General features: G+C 43.2%; 1 protein-coding gene across 7 annotated transcripts in view; it reads left to right on the forward strand.

The window, feature by feature from the left end:
• VPS13D (vacuolar protein sorting 13 homolog D) overlaps nucleotides 1-22,969 on the forward strand; it is a 97,631-nt gene that overhangs the window by 68,867 nt on the left and 5,795 nt on the right. For all 7 annotated transcript variants that reach the window (XM_053962571.1, XM_053962573.1, XM_053962576.1 and 4 more), the window contains 2 exons: nucleotides 4,948-5,080; nucleotides 6,875-7,070. In XM_053962571.1, coding sequence (XP_053818546.1) covers nucleotides 4,948-5,080; nucleotides 6,875-7,070 — 329 coding nt within the window. The remainder of the gene's footprint in view (nucleotides 1-4,947; nucleotides 5,081-6,874; nucleotides 7,071-22,969) is intronic.

A 22,969-nucleotide genomic window follows, 5' to 3' on the forward strand; every position in this document is an offset into this window, starting at 1 on the left:
TCTGAAATGGGAAGAATGCAGAGATAAAAGACCAAGTGACTAATTTAGTTTTTTTTTCATCAGCAAATATATGAAGAACTCATGAAAATTAGGGTAGAGAAGAGGGAGCTGGTTTTTACAAGTCCCTTGATTAGTTTCATGTTTGTTCCACAGACTGTTGTATTTAGTTATGTTGACATTTACATGGTCTTGAGTAGGCTTTGAAGTTACCAGGTCACACCTTATTAACAAAAGCTAAGGAAGACAAGGGTGGGTTGCACTTTTGGTGTCACCTTAGTTTATCTGGAGCCTATTTGCTGTGTGACCGGGTTAACAGCTCAGTAAGGCACCAACTCTCCTCTTTCACAAGTCTTAAAACCTCAACCTCAGCAGCTGATACTGCACTTCCCAAAGGAGGCATCTAAAAGCAAGACACATGGGGGGCAAAGGTAAGTCTGCTTTTGTGCTTCAGCTTGTTCAAATCTCCCTTCAAATTTTAAGCTGGACTTAAACTCCTTAAATTTCTAATGCTTGCTTAGGTTTCTGAGGTAATGGCTGAGGAACTTGTTCTCAATACAGTGATTATAACCTAGATAGACTGGGCAGGAGGTGTTGTGCAGGTGTTTCGTTTGTTGTGGGCTTTTAATGTTAGAAATCTTTAATTTCCTTATTGTATAGGTAGATACAATCCTATTAACTGCAACAGACTTCAGAAACCATTTCAGGCTAAGGATTTCTGAAGTGCACAGAAAACTTAAAAAGAAGTGTCAAATTGTGATCCCCAGCAGGTATTTCACCCTGACTCCACAGTCTGAATCTTTATTCAAGTAGGAGTCTAAACCTCACACAGAAAGGCTGAGTTGCCCCATTGCCTAGCAGCCCTTCCTACTGCCTGTGGAACATCCCCTTGTTTTATCTTCCCTGGCACTTCACCTCTAATTGTCAGACCCTGCACTGCAGAGCAGGAAGGGGCTGGTCCCAGCTGGGAGTGACTCAGGAGAGACCCACTCACTGTGCTCACTGAGGGAACCCCTTGGTTTGCAAATGGTGCAGATGGTGACAAAGGTTTGGCTGCAGTCTGTATTAGATGAGGCCAGGAAACAAACAGTCCCAGGGGAGGGGGGAGAAGGAGCTGCTTCAAAAAGTAATTCAACATGAAGTTCATGTTTTGTAACTAGCGTGTGCTGAGTTCAGATTTTGTCACCTGAATCAGGGCAGAATGGAAACATTTCATGGTATGTTTGGTACATTAAAATGCTTAATTTGTTTTGCTTACATCTATAATTCAGTGCTATTTTCTAAATAACACAAACAAAAATGTCCCTGTTTAACTTTGGGTTTACAGCTAATGGAGTTTGACTTCTAAACTATGTGCGTGGGATTTTTTTCTTTTTCCACCTTACTAAGAAAAATACACTATTACATTAAAATCCTTTCTACACACAAACAAGATTGCTATTGACAACTAGGTGTCAGATTCTGTGTAATGGAGGAAGGGATATTTGAGGAAAGAGTGTATTCGCAGGAGGTGCTGGAAAGTGTGGGTGCAGGTGGGAGGAAAGCTGTAGAGAGAGATTATCAATTCTCATCAATAAGTTGGTTTATTCCTTCTGGCTGATTGTCCAATCATGCACTACTGTAACTTCGAAAATATATTCTTGAAAAAGCATTTTCAGGTCTTGAGAGATTCTGTAATGAGCTTTTAATTTTGAAGACCTGTCGAGCCTTTCAGTCTTTATGGTAACTACTCTAATCCACATAAGCAAAGTATTTTTCCAGAAAAAACCCTATGCTAAAATGTGATTCATAGATAGCTTCAGGTCAGTTTGCATTTCTAGGCTATTTTTTTTAAATAACATCTACATTAAGTTCATAACAAGGTCAGAAGTAACTCAGTCCATGATCACTGTTTAGTCTCCATATGATCAAGTCACAAGAAGGGTCATGGGATTTCATTTTCATCCCTGTTGTTAAAATCTATTTGTTTGGATAATTGGAGCCACTGGACTGGTTTGTCTTTAAGCTGAAAAGGAGTGTTTCAAACTGGGACATTGTGTCATTAGTGAAAAAGAAACACAGCCTTAGAAGAAATGGCAGAAAAAGGAGGGGAACTTCATTGTGGCACTGGGCCCATAAATGAACTGTTTGTCTGGTTCTTTTTTAATATTCAGTGTATCAGGGTTTCCCACCAGGTCGTAGTTGTCCTCTGGTGCACACCTGAGCCACGGAGGGGTTTTACTGCAGCTGCTGTGGGTGCAGAGGAGATGGTCCATGAGACATGGTCCTTACACAGCGAAGTCCTTGTCCTGGAAGAGCTGTTGCCATGCAGGACACTGGGGACCTCAGCACCCTGAGTGCCTCTGGCATTCCTGTGGCACCTGCTCCATTCCCCCAGCCCCAGTTAAAGACACAACAAAGCTTTAAGTGATCTTTCCTTCCACAGGGGCAGAGAGGATGAAGTTTGTTATTTCTTGAAAGGAGGTACAAATGCTGATAGTAGTTGATAGTGGTACAGGAGGTGTCCAACTACACATAAACAAAAACCAGGTAGTTTTTGGAGAATATTCCAGGAAAATTCTGTCTAGGAGCCCTTTTCTATAATAATATCCTGAATACAAGGCAAGGTTTCAGCTTTTCTGTCTCCTTTTCTTGCTTCCCTCGTTCCACCAAGCTTCTGGTTTCTATCTGATTACATTAGACTAAAGGTCAGCAGATCACAATAGATATTTTTATTTGGTGCTTTTTCATTGACGTGCACACAGCAATGGTCACAGTTCTCAGAACAAATCCTGTTTGGACATAATGTTCCCTTTCATCCATGAGAATGGATGAATCCCCCACACTTTTCAAGGTAAGTGTAAGGAGTCAAAATGTTCCACACACACACTCAGGGTTCCCCCTGAGCTTTTGGTTTGGTATCTGTGGACACTTGCTGGAGGTTAGGATTTTTTCTTCTTTCTCTCAGGGAATTTTCTCCCATTTGTTGCCTAAGAGATTATAATGGCAATTCTTAAGAGAGATACAAAATGTGCTGGGATGAGGAGGAGGGAGAAGGGTGCAGTTGGTTACCCTCTGAGCTGAGGGGGCTTTCTCTTGGGAAGGGCAGAGGTACCGTGAGATTCCAGCCAGGGGTGAGGTGCTGGGCTCAGCTCCTCACTCACTCTCCTCTCAGAACGGAGGGGAGACAGCCGGGCTGCGGTTGCTGAGGGGAGAATTCACCAGGAGTACAGAGTTCTGTCTTTTGCTGCTTCTCCTACCGTGAGCGAGGCTTTGCTCGTGAGAGTGGCCATTGAACTGGGACTTCATCAACACCCGAGCTCACCAGAAAGGGCCCTCACCGTCTGCTCAGCTGCCTCAGGGGAAAAACTTGGCACCCCGAGCCTCTCTGCGGGCGGGTCTCCCAGCTGTTTGTGGGTGTCCAGCTGCTGCTGCTTTGGGTTTGACACTACACTTTAACTCGACATCCTGTGTCCACCTGACCGCCGCCCTCCGCAGCGCCTGCTATGGAGTTTCTGCTACACTGTGTTTGCCACCCCCAGTGTGCCCACCCCTGCCGTTCCGTCCTGCGGCTCCGAGGTTCCTGCTGCAGTCCCTTTTACCACCCAGAGGGGCTCTGGGACCAGCTGCCCCCCGTGAGTTTGCAGCGGGAGCCCCTTTTCTCTTCCCCTCGCTGGTGTGGCCGCCAGAGCCGCGTGAGGGAGGCGGCCGGAGCCGCCACAGCGCCCCCTGCAGCCGCGGGGGAATCATCGCACCCGCCTGCCCGGCCGGGAGCCAGCAGCGCCCCTGGCGGCCGTGCCCGGAACTGCACCGTGGGGAAGGAGCCTGCGGCGGGAGAGGGACGCTGTGAGGGAATGCTTGGGCCTCTGCTCTGTAGGATTTAGTTCTGGAGAAGTCCTGCAAAGTTTGGAAATTTTGAGGTCAGGACACCACTGTGGGCCAGTGCGAGCGGCCACAAAGAGAGGTCATTTTCCAGGGGAAAAATAAGTTATTTCCCCAGGCTCTGGGTGTCTGCTTAAAGGTGGTGTTTGGGGCTGTAAGGGAATGCTTGGGCCTCTGCTCTGTAGGATTTAGTTCTGGAGAAGTCCTGCAAAGTTTGGAAATTTTGAGGTCAGGACACCACTGTGGGCCAGTGCGAGTGGCCGCAAAAAGAGGCCATTTTCCAAGGGAAAAGGAAGTCATTTCCCCAGGCTCTGGGTATCAGCTCAGAGGTGGCGTGTGGGGCTGTAAGGGAATGCTTGGTTTTGTTTGTTGTTGCTGCCATCATTGTGGTTTGTTTGTCTTGCTATACATATATATACTAGTAAAATCCCATATCTTTTCCTCAAAGTCCAGTAATTTCAAAGTTATAATAATTGGGAAGGAAGGGGGTCACATTCTCCAATCCAAGGGAGATTCCTGCCTTCCTTGGCAGACACCTGTCCTTTAAACCAGGACAACACTTGCCAGCACAGCTGGGAATCCTGTCAGGGATCTCCCCACGTTGTGCCATGAGTGTGGCCTGGCTCCCACTCCTTCTGCAACACAGCCACTTCTACCCTGAGTTACTGAAAAGAATTTAATTAGCTCTTTAAAATGTTGTAGTTTCATGACAGGCATATTTGCCTTGAAGCTTTGCACATATCTTTGCAGAGGAAAAGCTTTATATCTAAATAACATTCCTTTTAGGTTTTGAGGGGTTGCAGTTGGGTCACGGGCATTGCTTTCAGTACATCTTTCACAGACTTGGTTTGTTTTGGCTTGGCCACAGTAGTTGGGGCGCCTCTTTGTCACCTCAGGATTCCAGTTGCGCCTGCTGATATAATTCTGAGCTTTCTCCGTGGCAAAAGGATTGGACAGATTCTGTTATGTATCAAAATGAGTTGTATAATTGTGCATTTCACAAGTAGGATCTAGGGATTTTCTGCAGTGAATCTACTTAGGAGAAATGGCTTCTGTTCTTCCAATAACAGAAAAGGTCTTCTCTTGCAGTTTGCTGGGACGTTGTCGGATGGTTTGGGAAAGATCATGGATAACAGACATCAGACAGAGCGGGAATACATCCGATATCATGCTGCAACCAGTGGAGAGCACCTTGTAGCTGGAATCCATGGACTTGCACATGGTAACCCTGAGCTGTAATTTTAACTCATTTCTCTCTTAAAAGGGATGATCAGATTGCAAAGAACAGTGGGTCTTACTGCTAGAAGCCTGGGCAGTGGAGCTATCAGAGCCTTTATGCTTGAATTTGAGTGCTGGCAGGTCATTGTTTGGTCTTCAAGTCAGCAGAAGCTACATTTAATAACCAGGGTTTTTCACATGTAACTGCAAGTAAAAGCTTTTTTTGCAAATTAAAGTGAAAATTACAAAGAAAGTTCATCCAAAGCATCAATTTCTTTGTAGAGGCATAAAATACACATAGAATCAGTTTTTTTTGAGGGCCAGACATTAAAAAAAAATAGTATGGCTGGGTTGTAGCTTTCTTATATTTGCTTTTAGTTCCAGAAACCTGAGTTTCCTTGGAATCAGTACATCAGTTTAAAGTTACATTTCACCAGTTGGGTTATTTTGTGTTTTTTTTCAGTGTACTAAAAACTAGAGACATTTATTTGTGTAAAGGGTAGTGGACTAGTTTTGATTTGGCCAGAACTTCACATCGATTTAGTTCATGATTTATCTGTTGAAGAAGGTTAAATTAATACAAGCCAAGTTTAAATCAAATATTTATATTTTGCATCATCTTGGCTCAGTTATTTAAATGTTAAATGTAACTGTTGCAGCCTGTGCAAAGCTGATTTGGCTTTCACTAAAAGAGGATCTTTTTCTATGCTGAGAAAAGTCCTTTTGCTTTGGTCACACAGAGACACTGTGTAGGTGTGAAATGAATCATGGAAGGTTCCTCTCACACTTTCTAGTGTGCTGAACAGTCTGACATAAATTGGTAGAAACACAGGAAATCCAAATTATGTGAATCTCTTCTGAAAAGTCCATTATAAAAGCACTTCACTGTGTTGTATTATCCAGTAATTAGTGTGACTGTTCTAGTCCTAAGTTTGTGGCATTTTTAAATTCTTCCCATTCAGTTTTTTTTTAAAAATAAAGGAACTGTTAATTACTACATTTCAACAGACAGGATTTAATCATAAACTCTAGTTACTCAAGAGGAGAGGTTTAAATACTTTGTGCTACTTGAGTTTGGCAGTTTGGATCTGCCTGGTCTGTACTTGATTTACAGACCTCAGAGGAGCCCTGGGCTGCTGGAAGCTGGGCAGGTGAGTGCTTGAGCCAGAGCACTAGAAACTGATACTTTAATCATGGAGATGTGAAATCTCCAAAGTGTGTTCTCAGACAATGTGAACTGTTCCAAGTCTTTTGAAACCTCAGTAGGTGCTTGATTTCTCAGAGCATGGAAGTTCTCTGGAAGGGAAATGTGCACAAAAATGTCTGTCAGCAGCATCACAGTTAAAGTCACTTAAACTGACTTTAAAGACATTTAAAGTGCCAGTTTAAAATAATTAACTTCGTCCAGTGGAGAAATGCACTCTGTTGTTTTCTGTCTCAAATTGTACCAGCTTTTGTGGTGATGGAATTTTGTCACAGCCTAAGTAGCCTGTGCAATAGATGAGGACTCTTGGTTTAAGTGCAGCTGGAAATGAACCAGTATAGAAATACTTTTAAATACACATATTTAATGATTAAGTAAATATTTTTCTGTGGGATAATATGGTCTGTACATATGCATATGTATACTACATATACAAAGTATAAAGTTATCGGTTAATGTAATTGAATTTGAAAGTTTGTGTATTAAATTAAAATGCACAATAAACCGTGTGGGCAGAAAGCATCAGGTGGATGAGGTTCTGTAAGTTCTAGAGCCAATAATTTTGGACTTCTCTGCTGCTCTTGACTTTGCCAGGTATCGTTGGAGGATTGACAAGTGTCATAACATCGACAGTGGAAGGTGTGAAAACGGAAGGAGGGGTCAGTGGTTTCATATCTGGCCTGGGCAAGGGGCTGGTGGGCACTGTCACCAAACCTGTGGCAGGAGCACTGGACTTCGCGTCGGAAACCGCGCAGGCACTGAGGGACACCACGACCCTGAGAGGCCCCAGGTCAGCCACCAGCTGGTATTTCTAATCAATAACACTCTGAAACTGTGTATTAATGCCTGCTGCAGCTTCTGAACTGATTATTCTTCCTCAGGCAAAGCAACAGTAAGCAAAGTTAACACCAGCTGTTATCAGCCCATTGCATTCCATTTGCTTTTTGTTTAATAGATGGCGTTTGTAGATACTTTAACAAGAGTCAAATTTACCTGGAAAACTTGCAACATAAAGTAGGAATTATTAACCTACACCATTAGATGAAGCAAAATTTTTAGAAAGGCAGTATGTAGTAAAATGAAACTGAATCCTCACAGAGTTGAAATTAAGTTCTCCCTGCTCTACCTCCAGCTTCCATTTTGCTGTAGAAAAGTTATTGAAAGGTTTGAAGAGTTCTGTCATCAATATAGTGCCACTATGTTTTAATTTTTATTCTGTGCAAAGTTCTCAGTTATGAAAGGGGGTGGCTGTGTGCCCTTATGTGCATGTGACCGTACTCCTGTGGCTGTGAGGTGGCAGCACATCAGGACAGACACTTTGGCTTCTTCCTGAGGTCAGTTACTGTTGTAATGTGGGCTCAAAGTAATGATGGTTTTGCTTAAAATAAATAAGTGTTCATTAGCACTGACTTGTGAGTGTGGCAGAGGGAAAGGACCAGTTTCTGAAGGGGCTGCTCTGAAAGAAGAGTCTTTGTGCTCTTTGTGGCCAGGAGTTTGCTTTGTATTACTGTGCCGAGAAGTCCTCTTGTATGTACATGAGACCTGTGTGCTAAAGTGAAAGAAAGCCCTAAGTAGGTTTTGTTGTCAGAAAGCTTGGAGAAAAATGTTTGAAAAATGTTGAGTTTTCTGCTTGTTTCGTCTTCCCATTTGACTTTTCCATTTCCTGTGTTTTATTATGCCACTCTTGGAATTCTGAAGGGTCTACATCAGGGTTTCAGTAAACAATAAGTCTGATGAAGTGTGAGTGAGGTGCAGGAAGCCTGAAGAATTACCCTAGGTGGGCTTTGTTCTGAAAATAGAAGTTTGTACATGTGTGTCTTACGTATTTGGGACTTACCCTGATTTGTAAAACCAAGAGGTCAAGGATTGAAATGTACTAAGTATATTTGCATACACAAAATTAAATGAGAAATCGAAGTGCATCCCTGAGAAAATTCAGTGTTTCGCTTGTGCATGTCTTAAATTTGTGACTGTGCAGGTTGACTGATTTGTGTAAAGGTGGGGAGAAGCACACCTGTCTATGCTGTTAGCTGGATTTCTGGTTGAGCTGTTTGTCTATTGTAATTTGTTTCAAGAAACATATATTCTTAAAATTCATGTTTTGACATGCTTCTATCAGATACAGCCTGTACACAGTAGGTGTTATCAACAGTTGCCAAACTGGACAGCAGCTGGGAGGGAGAGGGCAAGAAGATCTCCAGCCAGCCTGATCTTGGGCTTGTGTTTCCTTTGGGAATTATTTCTCTTTGCCTTGTTAACAGTTAAGAGGTTAAGACAGATGAGCTGAACCATGTTTTTGCTTCTCCTAGATTTTGAAATCCTGTTGTCACAGATGAGCATTGTGAAATGATTTTAGTGTCTGCACATAGTCTGTTAAGTTTCTGACCCAACAACCTTTTACAAGATGAAAGAAAAGAAAAATGGGAAAAAAGCCCCAACCTTTCTCAGGCTACTCAGTTACTCCAGTCTACAAAAGTCTGATCAAAACTTTTTTTAGCTAAAAAATTGTACTTGAGAATATTTAGCGAGTGTAAGGGGTGTGGGGGAAGGTGGGACCAAAATGCCACCTCCATCTGTAAGCAACCCTGCATTCATGTTTTGTTTGGTGTGTGGGTTTTATGTGGTTGTATAATGAAGGAGCCAAATTGTTCTTTTGGGGGTTTAAAAAGCCTCACACGACAAAGGGTTTGTCTGTTTTCTGGGCTGCCGTGTCCCGCTATCCCCCCGCCGCATTTGTCACTGCTCAAGTATGTGTGGTTTGGAATGGGAGCAGAGCAGCGTTCCAAGCCCGAGCTGCTGGCTCCGCTTGGAGCGTGCTGGGCCGTGGAGGCCCTTCCAAGCTCAGCCTTCCCTGATGGATGTGACTGGAAATGCATGGCACGAGCTGATCTCCAGTGTAGTTTTGAACACCTGAAGACTGAGTTCATGAGCGTGACAAGAGCTGTTTGACCTTACCCTGTGCACGTTCCTGGTGCTGCTGCAAAGCTGACTCAGCCATTTAATTGCAAGTTGCATTTAAATAGCAGGATACGTAACTGTAAATTATAGGCCCCTTGCAATTCTCTAATTACATGGTTGAATTTTAAAAAAAGCTCTGAATTTCAGCTGCTTGACTTTAACCATTGGATCAGGTTTGAGTGGGATGAAGAATTTTAATGGAGGCTGTTGGCTTTCCTAAAAGACATAGTCTAATTCCAGCAACTCCACTTCATCAAATTCTTGAATGGAATGGAACAGTCTGCATCATGTGTCCCTGTGATCAGGCTATATGGATATGAGTATTTTTTGTCTTCAAATGTGTTGGTTTGTGTTGGAACTCCTGCAGCTGGCACATGCCATATGCTGGGAACATGGAGCCAGACCAGCATGGCTGAGGCACAGGTGATGGCTTTAGACCTTAAGGGGGTAGTTTCAAAGGTGATTGGTTTAAAGGGCAAGAAAATATTTTTTTAATCTGACTTTAGGCTGGACTTTCTCAAGGCTAATCTTATAAACTTATTATTTAAAGATGCCCTACTACTTCTAAATTTAATGCAGAAGAGAGCATAAAGCAGCTGGTGAAAGTACAGCATACATCTAATTTATAAACAGTTAATGCCTATGATTCGATACCTTTATTGAGAGGGTTTTATGTGTTCCAAGTACTCCAGTGTCACATACAACAGTTCTGATTATTTCCATATTTTTCATATACTGCCAAAAGTTTTAAAGCCCAGTTCAAAACAGGAAAGCTGTTATGTCTCTGGATATGCTTGGAGAGCTCTCGCCTAGAAACGTGTTTTACGTCCTGGTGCAGCACAAGTAAAGAACATTTATATTTAGATGTGTGTCTAACCTAACAAGTAGTGCAGGAAACTGCCTTTATGGCTTTCTCTCAGGCTTCTGCCAGATCAGTGCAAGTTTAAGATTATTCTTGGACTGTTGCTGCAAGAGTTTGTGTTCTTTTCTGAGTCACAGTGTGAAAATTAGAAGTAGATAACTCTGTGACCTCCCCAGTTCTGATGAATTCTGTCCATGAACTAGACTGTTATTAGTAAAGAATAGTTTGAGATTGGAAAGCCATTAATGGTCAGAGAAAACTGTTATGTAAATATTTGATTCTTTTAAATGTACTTCATGTGGAAAGCAGCAACCTGTGCTAGTTGTTCCTTTGCTCATCACTTGGAGTTGTGCGGGTTGCAAAGTTTGACGCAATGCCAAAAGCAGATTATTATAACTCAATTTTTTTGCCTTTTTGCATCCATCTCTCTGTTAGCTGTGATTTGCATTGTGAGGCCAAAAGCAGTGTGGTTGAGAGCATGAATATCAGTGACACTGAGCAGAAGTAGGAAATACATACCTCACTGTATGGAGACCAACTGAGCCAACATACTGCCATGAGGTCCTCAGCTTTAACAGATCAATATTGTTTGAACCTTTACACTTCTGTATGTGCTCCAGACTTGGTCCTGACCTTGGACTTGATCTAGATCTGACTTTACAAGTCTTTACAATAATGTCAGTCATGTACAAGCCCTTCTGGTCAAGGGGATGTTGTTATTATCCTGGTAAGCCCTTCCTAAGAATTTCCTAGAAGCCAGAGTGAAAATGTATTTATCAGTCTAGTCAATAAATTACTGGAGCAGTGTGATTTCCTTCATATCCTTTCTTCTTTTTCCCAGTGGGATAACAGGTCTTCATGATAATGTGTTTTATTTGAGCAGATTTGTCCATTCCTCTCCCTGCTGCACAGCTGTAGCCATGGGCTTTTCCTCATTGTCAGCCCAACCTCCTGTGCGCAGTCACTGTCCAACTGGATTTTGTGGTTTACATTCTTCTTTCATCAGCTGATGTCCAGCAGACTGTTCCCCTGCTTTTGTGGAGGTGCTTTGGAATCCCCCACCTGCAGGTTCCCATCCGTGTGGAGTGCAAAGGGCCCATCATCCCCCTGCACTGGGACAGCTGTGCTCTGCGAGCCACCCAGAATTGTCTTGGTTGGTTTTACTGCCGTATCCCATTGCAAACTGATGCCCATTTTTCTGCTTGCTCTTTTGCCCCAAGAGGGTTTATGTTTTGTTTGATTTTACTGCTTTGGAGGTATCTTCTTGTCATTTCACGTTTGCATTCTGGATTATTTTTCCCCAGAGATGCAATGTTTTAGGTTGAATCCCATCTAATTTCCTGTCACATTTCTGGCCTCTTCAGGTCCTTCAGTACTTCAGTGTTCTCACTCGTGTTTTAAATGCCTCTTAATTTGTCCTCCAAACATAGTTTTACATTACTAGATCCTTGTAGTTAAGCAAACCTGTGTTTGTGTCTACACATTCTGCAGCACCTCAGTAGATGCTTCTTTTTCTGTGACCAGTCTCACCTGCTTGGTGTTCTTCTGTTAGGTTTTATTTTATCAGTGGTATCATTTGAAGATCCTGGCACTGTTCTTGAAGTCTCTACTCTTGCTTGTTGCATAAGTAAATGTGGATGTCCTTGTGGGAGAAGCAGTTCCCCTAGTGCAGCCCTGTTTCTCTTCAGTGTGTCTGATTTAATCTCAAAACCTTAATTTCTTTCTGGAAATGCACCTCACCTAATTTAGTTTGTTAAGTAGGAAGATACAATAATCCACCATCTAAGACCTAAAATGATTTCTAAGTAAATGAAGCTGCCCTTTAGAATGAGCAGAAAGTGGTTCTCTGATCTTTTTTTCTATTCAAGGAGTGCTTCTTTCTTCATGAGACAGTTCTGGCTTCTAGCTGGTTCTTTTTTCTACAGCTCTCTTGTAAGAATATGTTAGGTTTTCTTCTTGTTTCTACTCAGATTTTATTTTGCAGAAGTCCCTTGCTGTGCACCAATAAACTAGTAGCGCTTTTTGTCAGTCAGGTACTGATCATGTTTGCCTGGGAGTGGAATCTGTCAAGATTGCTTTGCATATTCACTCTTCCTAAAGGGAAAATCAACTTCCCCTTAAAGCTCTCTGGAAGGAATTCAAGCAGCTGAGGCTTGTGGTGGCTGTCCTGGAGTGCCCAGAGTCAGGAGAACTGAGGATGGACTGTGATGCCATCCTGCATTTCTGCACTTTTGAAACTCAATGTGCTCATACAGTGACTAATAAAACTTAGTATTTCAAGAAATAAAATTTTCAAAATGATATGACTTTAGAAATAAAGTGAAGTCAAGTCTGAGTACCTCTGTGTGAGAGTGAAATACAGGGGTCACTTTTCTTCCCTTTTTTTGTCCCCTCCTCCAGCACTGACAGGCTGGGCATCTCACAGTTTATTCCCTTTGCCCTCCTCTTTGGAACAAAGAGCTGAAGGACAATTTCTTGGGACTACAGGCTCTGTTCTTCCCAACAAAGCAAGATTTGCTATGCATGACTGAAGAAATGATGCATGTAGTTAGATTTCATTGGGTTTCTTTTGTAACCCACAGGATATAGTAAAACCAAGATGGAGTTTTAAAACATTGAGTTTGCTTAATCATATTTTATTACAGAGTCAATAACCCTAGAGTCTCATGTATAAAAATGTCACAGTTTCTAGAACACTACATTGTCCATTGTTTGTGCTCAGCAAAAGTCCAGATGATTTGGAGAATCCAAACTACACTGACACATCTCCCATTCCTTTTTAGAGGGTTGAGTGGGATTGCTGCCCAGAACAGCCTCTTAACACATTTTTGTTCGTTTTTGCACTTTATGTCTGAATAATGTTTCCAGGAGGTTTTCCTAGGGCTCAGTACTACTAAATACCAAATACCATTTATGTTTAGAATATTCAGTTGTATGCAGTCAGTTGTCATTGTCTCCCTTTCTGAACTTAACTCAGTTTAACTGTTTGTAAGGAATGGAAGTAAAACCTATGGTGTTTGGACCTAGAGAAGCAGCATAATCCTACATTAATATTATATAGATGTGGTTCCTATCACATATACCTATAGGAATATTTTTATGTAATAGGAGGTTTTTAGAAAAATGGGCTTGCATTAGGCAATGTTTAATCATACAGGTCTCACACTTAACATGTTACCTTGATTTCTCTCTGGGGCTTAAGAGTTAGACTTGGAGTAGCAGGGTCCGAGACAGGAAAATCCCAGAACAACCCCCTTACCTGTTTGTAAAAAGACATTTTTTCAAGCCCAAAGGTTTACATTGCTGAGGCTGTTCAGCTCCCTCGTATTGTCCTTCTGGGGTTTTATGCACCTTGCATTTAAGGAAGAAGCTGTAGATGGTTTAAATTCCAACAAGGAGGGCTAAACTGTGTAACTTTTTGTGTTTAAGCCTTTTTGCTTTGCCATGACAGGATGTATTAAACCTGGCTTAAGAAAATGGTGCAGGCACTGGGTTCTCCAGTGGTGACATGTCTCCTGGCATTAAACAGGGAGCCTTTGTGGGGGACTGTCATTCTAAATCCCAGCATCTACTCTGTGATTTTCCACTAAAACATTAGTTTGAAAAGCTCAAATTAGAGAAATCTTGACATGTGAGGGCAGAAAGATACCCTGGATGCTTTTAGACTCTGGTTAAGGGACAGAAGCACTGGAAGGGTGTGGGGCAAGGGGAGGACAGACAGTGAAAATGAGAAATACTGAAATGAGCAATGCTGAGGAGTTACCTGAGCATAAAATGTGACACTGTCTTCTTCTTTAGATGTCCATTCATTAATAGCAAAAGGATGACTGAATGCAGAGTTCCAATTGTGGTGGCCTCCAGAACCCCCAGGTATTTACCAGTGCCATGTTGCAAGTAAGGGCAGGTGCATTTCCATCCCTGGTGAAAGGTGCTGCATCCACTGAGCCATGCCCAGCCCCTGTTAAACTGCTGCCTGGGCTGGGTTCAGTGCAGAAAGCTGAGTTCAGTTCAGCTTGATGTTACTGTGTGCAGTAACTGGTCTGGAAAAGGTTCAGGTTAATGAGGGAAATGCATTGTGTGGTATGAGTCTGGTCAGGTATGAAAGGAGAGCTGGCTGAAAATGGACATTGTGGGTACAGAACTTGCTCCCTTTCCAGTGCAACACTTCTGGAGGCCATGGGAAGGTTTCTTGGGGCATGCAGACATTTGTAGTAGGTGACTAATGTTTTCCAATTCAGTTAAATCCAGGACACTGTAACGTTGGCCTGGCATAGTCCATCAGAAATAGAAGCAATTATGAACTTCCTCCTGAAAAGAGCAGATAAATCCTTTGTTGGATTTACCACAGAGTTATTCTACTACTTAAATTTTGTGTGATATGAAATATTTGCTTCACAAAATAGAATTATTATTCTGTGTGCCCTCTTCACAGTATTTAGCTGTTAACTCGAATGCAGCTAGACAGGGAGAAAGTTTTATGTCTTCTGGAAATATTTGTATTTCTAGAGCCTGCATGTTCTGTCTAATTATCTTCTGTTTCATCTAAAGCTCTAGGACACAAAGACCAAAAAGTAAAAGGAACACTTCTTACTGTTGCATGTTTCCTGTTTTCTGGCATTACTGTGATTTTTAGATCACAGCATCTCTGCTGAAGGATACTGCTGTCTTGGTGTATTCTGTGTAACACTTGCCTTGGGTGGAAACAGTTCCAGAGAGCTGCAGATTTGATTAGTCTGCATTGGTGCCTCCTAGAATAGAACTGGGGAGTCTTTGGAAAAGAAAAAAATTATATTCATGCATGACCACCAGCAGAACCAACTAAAAAGTCATCGAAGATTGGCCCACAAAGTATTTACGGTTCCAGTTCACAGATCTGCCTGCTCAGAATGAGGTGGGCTAAGTTGGGAGCATCTGCCCAGCAGGAAGGAACAAAGGCTTTATTCAAGCCAGCCGTGTCTGCCGGAATGCCCCGGGACAGCCTCAGGCTGTGGCCAGTGTCGGGCTTGGGCCCCAGCACTGACAAACATCTCATACACATTCTGGGAGCTGTCATCATCTCTTCTGGCCCTTTTTCTAGCATTTTCACTTCATAAAAGTAGCAGGAAGGATGAAACTGGTGTAGTGCAATAGGTGTGTAGGGTTTGTTGATGTACTTATTTTCCAGGCACAAATGGCAGGAGCTGCTCACCAGTGTAGTGGCTGTGTGTCCTGCTGGCCTGGGACAGCTGTGCTGGTGCCACAGGGGTGAAGTCTGGTACAGCAGGTCTGGGGTGGCTTCTTGGGAACATCTTAATACTGATGAAAGTAAACATGGATATTTTGCATGCTCAAGAATGAGTCCACAGGCAACTTCTATTTCCTGAACAGCCACTGAGACTCCTTGGGGCTTTCTATGTGTGTATTTGCTTCTCTTGTACAGATTTGGAATAGTCTATCCATTTGCCTTCACTCCTGGTGCTTTTGCCTTGAGATCTCACTAGAGATTCTTACATCCTTAGTTTGTGATCTTGCCCTGGTTTCAGCTAGGATAAAGCTAATTTTTTTTTTTTTTTTTTTGGTAGCTATTACAGTGCTGTGTTTTGGATTTAGAACGAGAATGGTGTCAGGAGTGGGATCAAGAAGTGCCCTTTATTTACAACAGGAATAAAGCTTTGAGTAGAGAGTGTCTGAACATACCCAGTGGTGGATTTTTTTCATCCTCAGACCAAGTATAAAGATAGTATAAAGTAGGAAACGCCCATTTTAGACAAAATAAAAATTTTCTCTCCATACTGTATGTCCAGTAATTTTGTGTCCTATTAGAATTTCTTGTTATATCATAACTATCAGGTTCTCTGAGGCTACTCCATGTGTTTAAAGTGGTGGAAATACTAAACCATGTGGCCATTTGCACTGATGGGTTATATTGTCAAACAAAGAGATACAGCACTGCTTTAAAACTCATACCACTTTTCAGCAGTGTTTTGAGACAGCTTAGTCAAGGTTCAAATTTATGTAGCAATTACAGGCTTGCCTGAAAGCAGGAGAGCTGGAGGTGCTGCTCAGGTGCAGCTGGGCTGTTTACCTGTTACTAGACAGACTTTCCCCTTTGTCATTAACGTGAGGTTTTGTGTTCAGTCCCAGGCCGGAGCGGTAGATGGGAGCCCAGGGCCTGCTGGGATGGGGTTTTACACTTGTGCTGTCCTTTTGCCCTTCCCCTGAACTCTTTTCATTTCAGTCATGAGCAAACAGTCAGTGCCTGAACTAACAACCCCGCAATCCTCCAAAGCACGCTCCTTACAGTACCAAACAAAGGGAGGCCCGCGTGGGCCGGCCCAGGCCAAGGAATGCAGCTTCGGGGTTCTGCTCCATAAATTTAACCAGCACGACAAAAAGGAGATAATGTGAGCCTTCGTGATGATCTGAAAGGGGGAGGTTTGTGTCCCATTGATTGCGGTCTGGCCCAGCGCCAGCCCCGAGCCTGACCGACAGTTGAACCATATCGTTAAGGCGTGTAATACAGCTCGAGTCTTGTACAGCAGCCAATGAGTACATATCCAGAGGGCAAAAGTTTATAAAGAGTCGAGGCTGTCCTGTTTAACCCTCTCACACTGCCTGTAATATACACTGCTGCCATTCACAAATAGGCACTTTGCTATTAAAATGTAAACCTTCAACTTTCTGTACTTGGAAAACGTACACGTGTGTCTGATTTCTAATGTGCAGCAGATTTATAAAGTGATTGTGGAAAAATATGTAAAACTGATCTTTTTTTTTAACTGGAAAAAAAGAATCCAACCCACTTTTATTTCAGCACTACTTCATCCATAGTTACTTTTTTGTTCAGAGATGTCTTCTGGGTTGTTCTGCAAACTCTTTCATACAGATGGAGCTATTTATTGCCTTGATGTCACCTCATTTAGCATGTGGCTGGTATTTTTATAGATAATTTTTTCACCTAATGTTGCTGTTAACATGTGGAATGCTCTTTATCAGTTTTGTAAGTACAGCCAGTTGATCTGAATTGTTCTTGCAACTGCAAAGTTTAAAAATCAAAACAAACCTTGTGAGTAGCTATTTGTTGGATGAGGTTTGTGCTAGAGCACTTTGCTGTGCCTATTGCAGCCCTGGTTGTAGTAACTGAGAAATATAAAGGAGGGTTGGAAAGAGAAGAAACGTCCAGTCATTAGAGTTGATTGACACAGTCCTTCATGCACAGCCAGAGTCACTGTCCTGATGCTGGGCAGGGCCCCTGGTTTGTTTTTTTTCCCCCAGGTAGATTTCCCAGAAAAGCAGGAATACAATGTGGAAGCATTTCTGTTAGATTGAAGTATTTTACACGTCAAGTGACCGTGTTTGCATTTGCTACAACCAGCACTGGTGGGACCATTATAAATGTGACTCCCCATCCCTGGCAGTGTCCAAGGCCAGCTTGGACTGGACAGTGGAGGGTGTCCCTGCCCGTGGCAGGGGATGGAACAGGATGAGCTTTAAGGGCCCTTCCAGCCCAAGCCAGTCTGGGATTCCATGGGCACAGACATAAGAGCAGTGCTCCATCTACTATAGGCCCTGCCTGGCAGCAGACACTATTTAATATTTTAAACCCTCACACAGTGCCCTGAGGCTCAGCAGCGTTGTGGTCCTGGGCACTTTGGTTTCACTAAGGCGTGTTCAGCTCTTCTCAGACAGGTGTTTGCAGGAAATCCCTGCTGAGAACCATCTTTTTCATTGAGTCAGAAGGTGAATGGCAGCATTTTTCAACACATTGGTTTGACAAGAAACCTTTAAGGTGACAGCTGCTTTCATCTCTGTAATCAGTACAGGAGGAGTCTGGGGGAAATTGGAAGCTGGGATGGCAGTGTTATGTTCTGTCAACTTCTTAAGCTTGATGTTACCAAAGTGCTTGAGAAAGTGTGAGTTTTGCTGCACAGCTGTTACAGGCACAGGTGGGGCAAGTGCCAGAAATTAATGCCCAGAGTGCAGCTGGTGTCAGTGCTTGTCTATAGTGCAAGCTCATACACCTTGTCCAGATGCTGGATTTGTAATTTGGATGTCATAATTAAGTTGTGTCTTAATTAATCTCTTCTCAATTCTTTTTGAACTTGGAGCCTGATGAAGTTATGCACAATTGCAAACCCAGGGAATAATTCTTAATTTTGTTTTTATCTGATGTACAAAAGAAAAGGGAAGGGGGAGAAATGCTCTATCTCCAAGAAACTGGCAGGAACAACTTCCATGATAAACAGTTGCTCCTTGAGCATGCTGTACTCTCCTAAAGGCATGTCGGGTCAGCTAAAGGTCTGCAGCATCTGAGCTGGGAGATCCCTCCAAAGAGGAGGGATTTAACTGTAAGTGGGAGGTTTTAACCCTAGGCACCATTTATTTGCATGTTTCTGCCTGAAACTAGCATTTTGGGAACACGTTTAACAAGCACAATATATTCCATGCATTTGCTGGAATAACGGCGCATATGAGTTTCCTCAGATCTGCAGTCAGCAGGGAGCTGTCTGGCCCGTGATTTTACACATTTTTGCATCTAACTGAGATGTTCTGATGCCAAATCCAGCACTCAACTGACTGCACCATGTGTGCATTTTAACACACCTTAACAGCATCTGTGCTGGAACCAGCGACTGAATCCCATGGCAGAGCTTTGCCGGATCTCTGGGATCAGTGACCTGCCTGTTGGGAACTGCACCCCAAAGTCCAGCACAGGATGGGAGGCAACTCCACTGACCCCTTGAAACAGAGCACCAGTAGAATCACCAGGGAACAGGGAATCTAGCTTGCCACATGTTTTCCTGAAATTAGGCCCAAGGCATTAAATGTTCTCAGGCGCTGAGAACTGGCACATCAAAAACCTGCTGTCTCTCCCCTTCTGTTCAGTAAATTTAGGGAATGTTCCTGCTCATCACATGGGTTCAGCACATGAAACAAAGTTAAGTGCAGCAGTTAGGAAAGAATTGTGGAAATAGTGGATTTTTAGTGCTGTGCAGAGGTGCAATGTGCACTGCAGCCCCGTTACAAGTGGCACATGTTTGTTTTCATTTGTTATCCATGTGTTCTCAAGCTATGGCTGCAGCACTGAGTTTGTTGCTGTGATGGCTGAGTTTTCAGCTCAACTTTTAAGACATACATTGTTCAGCATTTAATTGGTTCTGGCACTCCCAAGTGTGCTTTGCACAGTGTCCTCCCATCATGTCTGTGGCACAAGCACTGTCCTCATTGTGCATTTCATGGAAATCATGTGCATGGGATGGTGATCCTCATGGAAGGCTGCAGGTCCAAGTCAGTGTGGAGCTCAAACCAGTGTACCAGGTATTTCAGTTGTGTATTTTATGGTAGAAGACAAAGGTTATTCCTCCTTTAATTTACCTGATCATGTCACTTCTAATGTCTGAAATGCACTCCCTGTATTTAGGAAGCAGACTTTTTTCAGAGCCAGCAATAGTTTGATTTTATTATTTCTTGAAACTACCAGCAGCTTTTGAATTATGTCTTACCTTACCTGCCATTTTCCTTTGTTTGAATTAAGATTGTTTTATAATTATTTCAAGGAGATAAAAATCGTTGCCAGGCTGAAAGTCAGTATGCCAAGCTACAGCCCAGAGCAGGCTTTTCTCACTAAATTTTATGCAAACCAGAAAAAAAAAAAAAAAGGGTTTACAATGGAAACCCTTTTATCTGTACCAGAACCAGGAATTTACTGCTTAACTGGGCTGAGATAACAAGGTGGGGAGACTGGACCTTTGCTGGTGACAATTGCTGAAGTTTTGGCAGCAAGAACTGGGTCTGGCTAAAGGAAATGATTCCTAGGGAGTTTTGGGGGGAGCCCTGGGGCTGGAGGATCCCTTGGGAGGGAGCTCATGGCCAGGAGCACCCCAGGGAGTGGCCATGGGGCTTGGCTGGCAGGCAGGTCCTGCAGCAGGTCAAGTCTCTGAGGAGCCTGGTCCATTCACTACTGGTTCCAGGTGCCAGAATTCCATCTCCTTGCACTTAGAGCTGTTGTTTGTGCAGGATTTGGGGGGTGCATGCTCAGGCTGGGGTTTTGAACAGATCTGTGGTTGTCACTGCTGTTCCCTTACCCAGCTGAGAAATCCCCCAGATGCACATTTTAAATGAAATCCAATGATTACTGTGTTGGTCATAGGGTTTTGTCCATGTTGGTTTTTCTCAGAAGTTGCTACATTTCCTAAAATTGTGTTATGATGAATAATTATTCTGGGTGTGATACTGAGAAAACTGAAAGATGAAAATTTGTAAATAATTTCTAAATCATTTTTGAATAGGGCTGGTTTGCTTTAGCAGAACAACATCTTTTGATATATAAAGTTTGAGACCTTCTGAATTTTATTTTTTGAATGTTTTTGTCAAGGTACTCAGGGTACACTTCAGGGAAACTTTTTAGGTCCAAGAGACCATCAGAGATAAGTAACAGTTGTTGTTCTCAAAACCACTGTGTATTTATGCACCTCTGCAGAAATCACAGGTCCTCATCTGTGATCTACAGACCTGATGGCAGGAACCTGCTGGGGTGGGTACCTGATAGGGGCAAACATGGAGTGAAGGAGCAAGGACAGGTGATTCTGGAAAGCATGTGATGTCTCTTGAAGAGTTTTCTCAACCTAAGTTGGTCAATAATTATCCCCACTAATATCTGACCACTTCCTTAGTCAGGTTGGTGATGTGTTTGATTACTAAACTTCTGGCTTAAAACTGGCCAGCTGAATTCCAAGGATTCTGTGAGCTGCTCAGCAAATGGCAATGAGTTAATGCCATGCACTGGGTCCAGTGTGCCGAGTCAGCTGGAGTGAGAGCTCCAGGGCTCAGCTGGGAGCAGGGCAGGGCTGCAGTGTTCATCTCAAGCTCCCAACACCCTCTCCCAGCCCTTTGTGCCTCCATCCAGCAGCACCATTCCCTGCTGTGCTGGGCAGACATGAGGGCATTCCTGCCTTGTATTGCTTTTGTGTGCTTATTAAAAAGGAATCAGCAGATCTGCTGAGTGCCTGGGTAATGGAACCCAGATGTGGGCACTGCCGCCCGCTCTGCTTGACAAATCTGCAGCTTTTGGGATTTCACCAGGGTTGCTTATTATTTACAGAATGTAACTTGAGACAGTAGAACAAATTTTTAGATTAAAAAAATCAAGTGGTGTGGAATGTTTTTAGCTGTGCAGACCAAACAAAGCAGCTTGCCAAGGGGGTGATGGACTAAATCCATCCAGTTTAGGCCCAGCACCAGTGGCACTGGGTTGGCCTTATCACCAAGAAAGGAATGATCTGTTATCACCAGGATCAGTGTCTAAGCGTGGAGGGCACAGTGAACACTGAACTTGTACTCTGAAGTGCTTCTTCCATTTAAAAACAAAACCAAAACACAAAACCTTGGCTCAGAAATTGCCAAACCTTCAGAAATCCATTGTGGTGCCCAGTACCTTTGTAGCACTGGTACTTTTTCTCTGACCTGCTTTGAGCCAAACATTAGAAACCAATGTTCCCTGAAGTTACAGTGTCCATGGGATTACAAGGCCCTGTTCTATCCCACTCCATTAGGGTGGTCTTGCTTGCAGTGCTTCAGATCCCTCTTCTCAAGGAACTACAGAGTATTAGAGAGGCTGGCACAGGGGAGTGTTTGTCTGAGGGATGGTTCATGTAAAACCCACTGCACGGTGCAGCTGCTCTGTCCCAGTTATCCAGCCTTCCTGAATGCAAGATGGAAAGTCTCAGCAAAACATTATTGATTGGCCAGTGTTGATTAAAACCCACCTAAGGCTGCAGGCAGTCGCTCTTTGAGTTTGTCAGTAGGTGCCATAGAGAGGTTTAAGACCCATCAGGGGCTTCTTTGATTAGTGATCTTTTGCCATTTTTCAGAAGTTAGGAAGTAGGACAAGCAGCAAGGTGTGAATTATACTGGTTGGAATTCTTTAATTTCTCTGGAACTTTTGTCTCAACATTTTGCATTCAGGGAGGCAAACACATTTGTTTATTGCTTTGTAAGACTCTAATAGGTAAAAGAAGACATGTGTTGTTCACCTCTTGTGTAGGTTTAGAAAGACAAGAATGCTGTACTTGGTGCAGGTGAATCCTGTGTGTATCTAAGGAATTTAAGGGGCAGGAGAGGTGACTTGCTCCAGAGCCATAGTACTTTAATAGCACAGCTCTAACCACTGCATTAAGAGTTGTCAAAAACTTGAAGGAAAACAAATTTTAAAAGGGTGTCCAGGCTTCAGGTGTGGGTCAGGGCTGCTGAGAGGGAAAGGTGACAAGGAAATGAGGCTCCAGAGAAAACACCTGCAGAGCATGGACCCCAGAAGGTGAGTGCTCTCTCCTGGTGCTGGGAAGCTTCAAAAGCAAAGGTAATGCTCCATGGGACCTTCCTCCTGTCCCTGGATCAGAAAGGCTGGAGTTCCTTGTGCAGGGTTTTACAAAGAGGATGGGAAGGGAGAACACTAATCCAAAATGGTGCATTTGGCTGGGAAATTTTTAACAGCAGTAGCCTGGAAGAGCTGTGAAATACCATGGAGCAGCCCCAGAGTGATGCTGCTGGGAAGGGACAGGGAATGAAGCAAGGCTCGGCAGCCTGTAACACAATCCTTCAGGGTCAGGGCGTTCCAGGAGCTTGAAGGAATTCAAGAGTATTATTTTTTAACAAAATTCTGCTAAGGGAGGAACCGAGCCTGCAGTTCTGCAATGCTGTGGCCAATATCAACCTCTGATGGCTGTCAGCCCCCAAGTGTGTGTCCTTCTTATTGTCATTTTTAATAGACACACAGAAGGGTAAAGTATGCTAAACTCTGCTATGGGGACCCTAATTAATGAGGATTTTTCTTCTGTCTTAAATTTAACTGCATGTTCCTATTTCCATAACCATAGAGTTTGCAGTCTCCTGGC

Source organism: Vidua chalybeata, chromosome 22 (assembly GCF_026979565.1).
Source record: "Vidua chalybeata isolate OUT-0048 chromosome 22, bVidCha1 merged haplotype, whole genome shotgun sequence".
In the NCBI taxonomy this organism is placed as follows: Eukaryota; Metazoa; Chordata; class Aves; order Passeriformes; family Viduidae; genus Vidua; species Vidua chalybeata.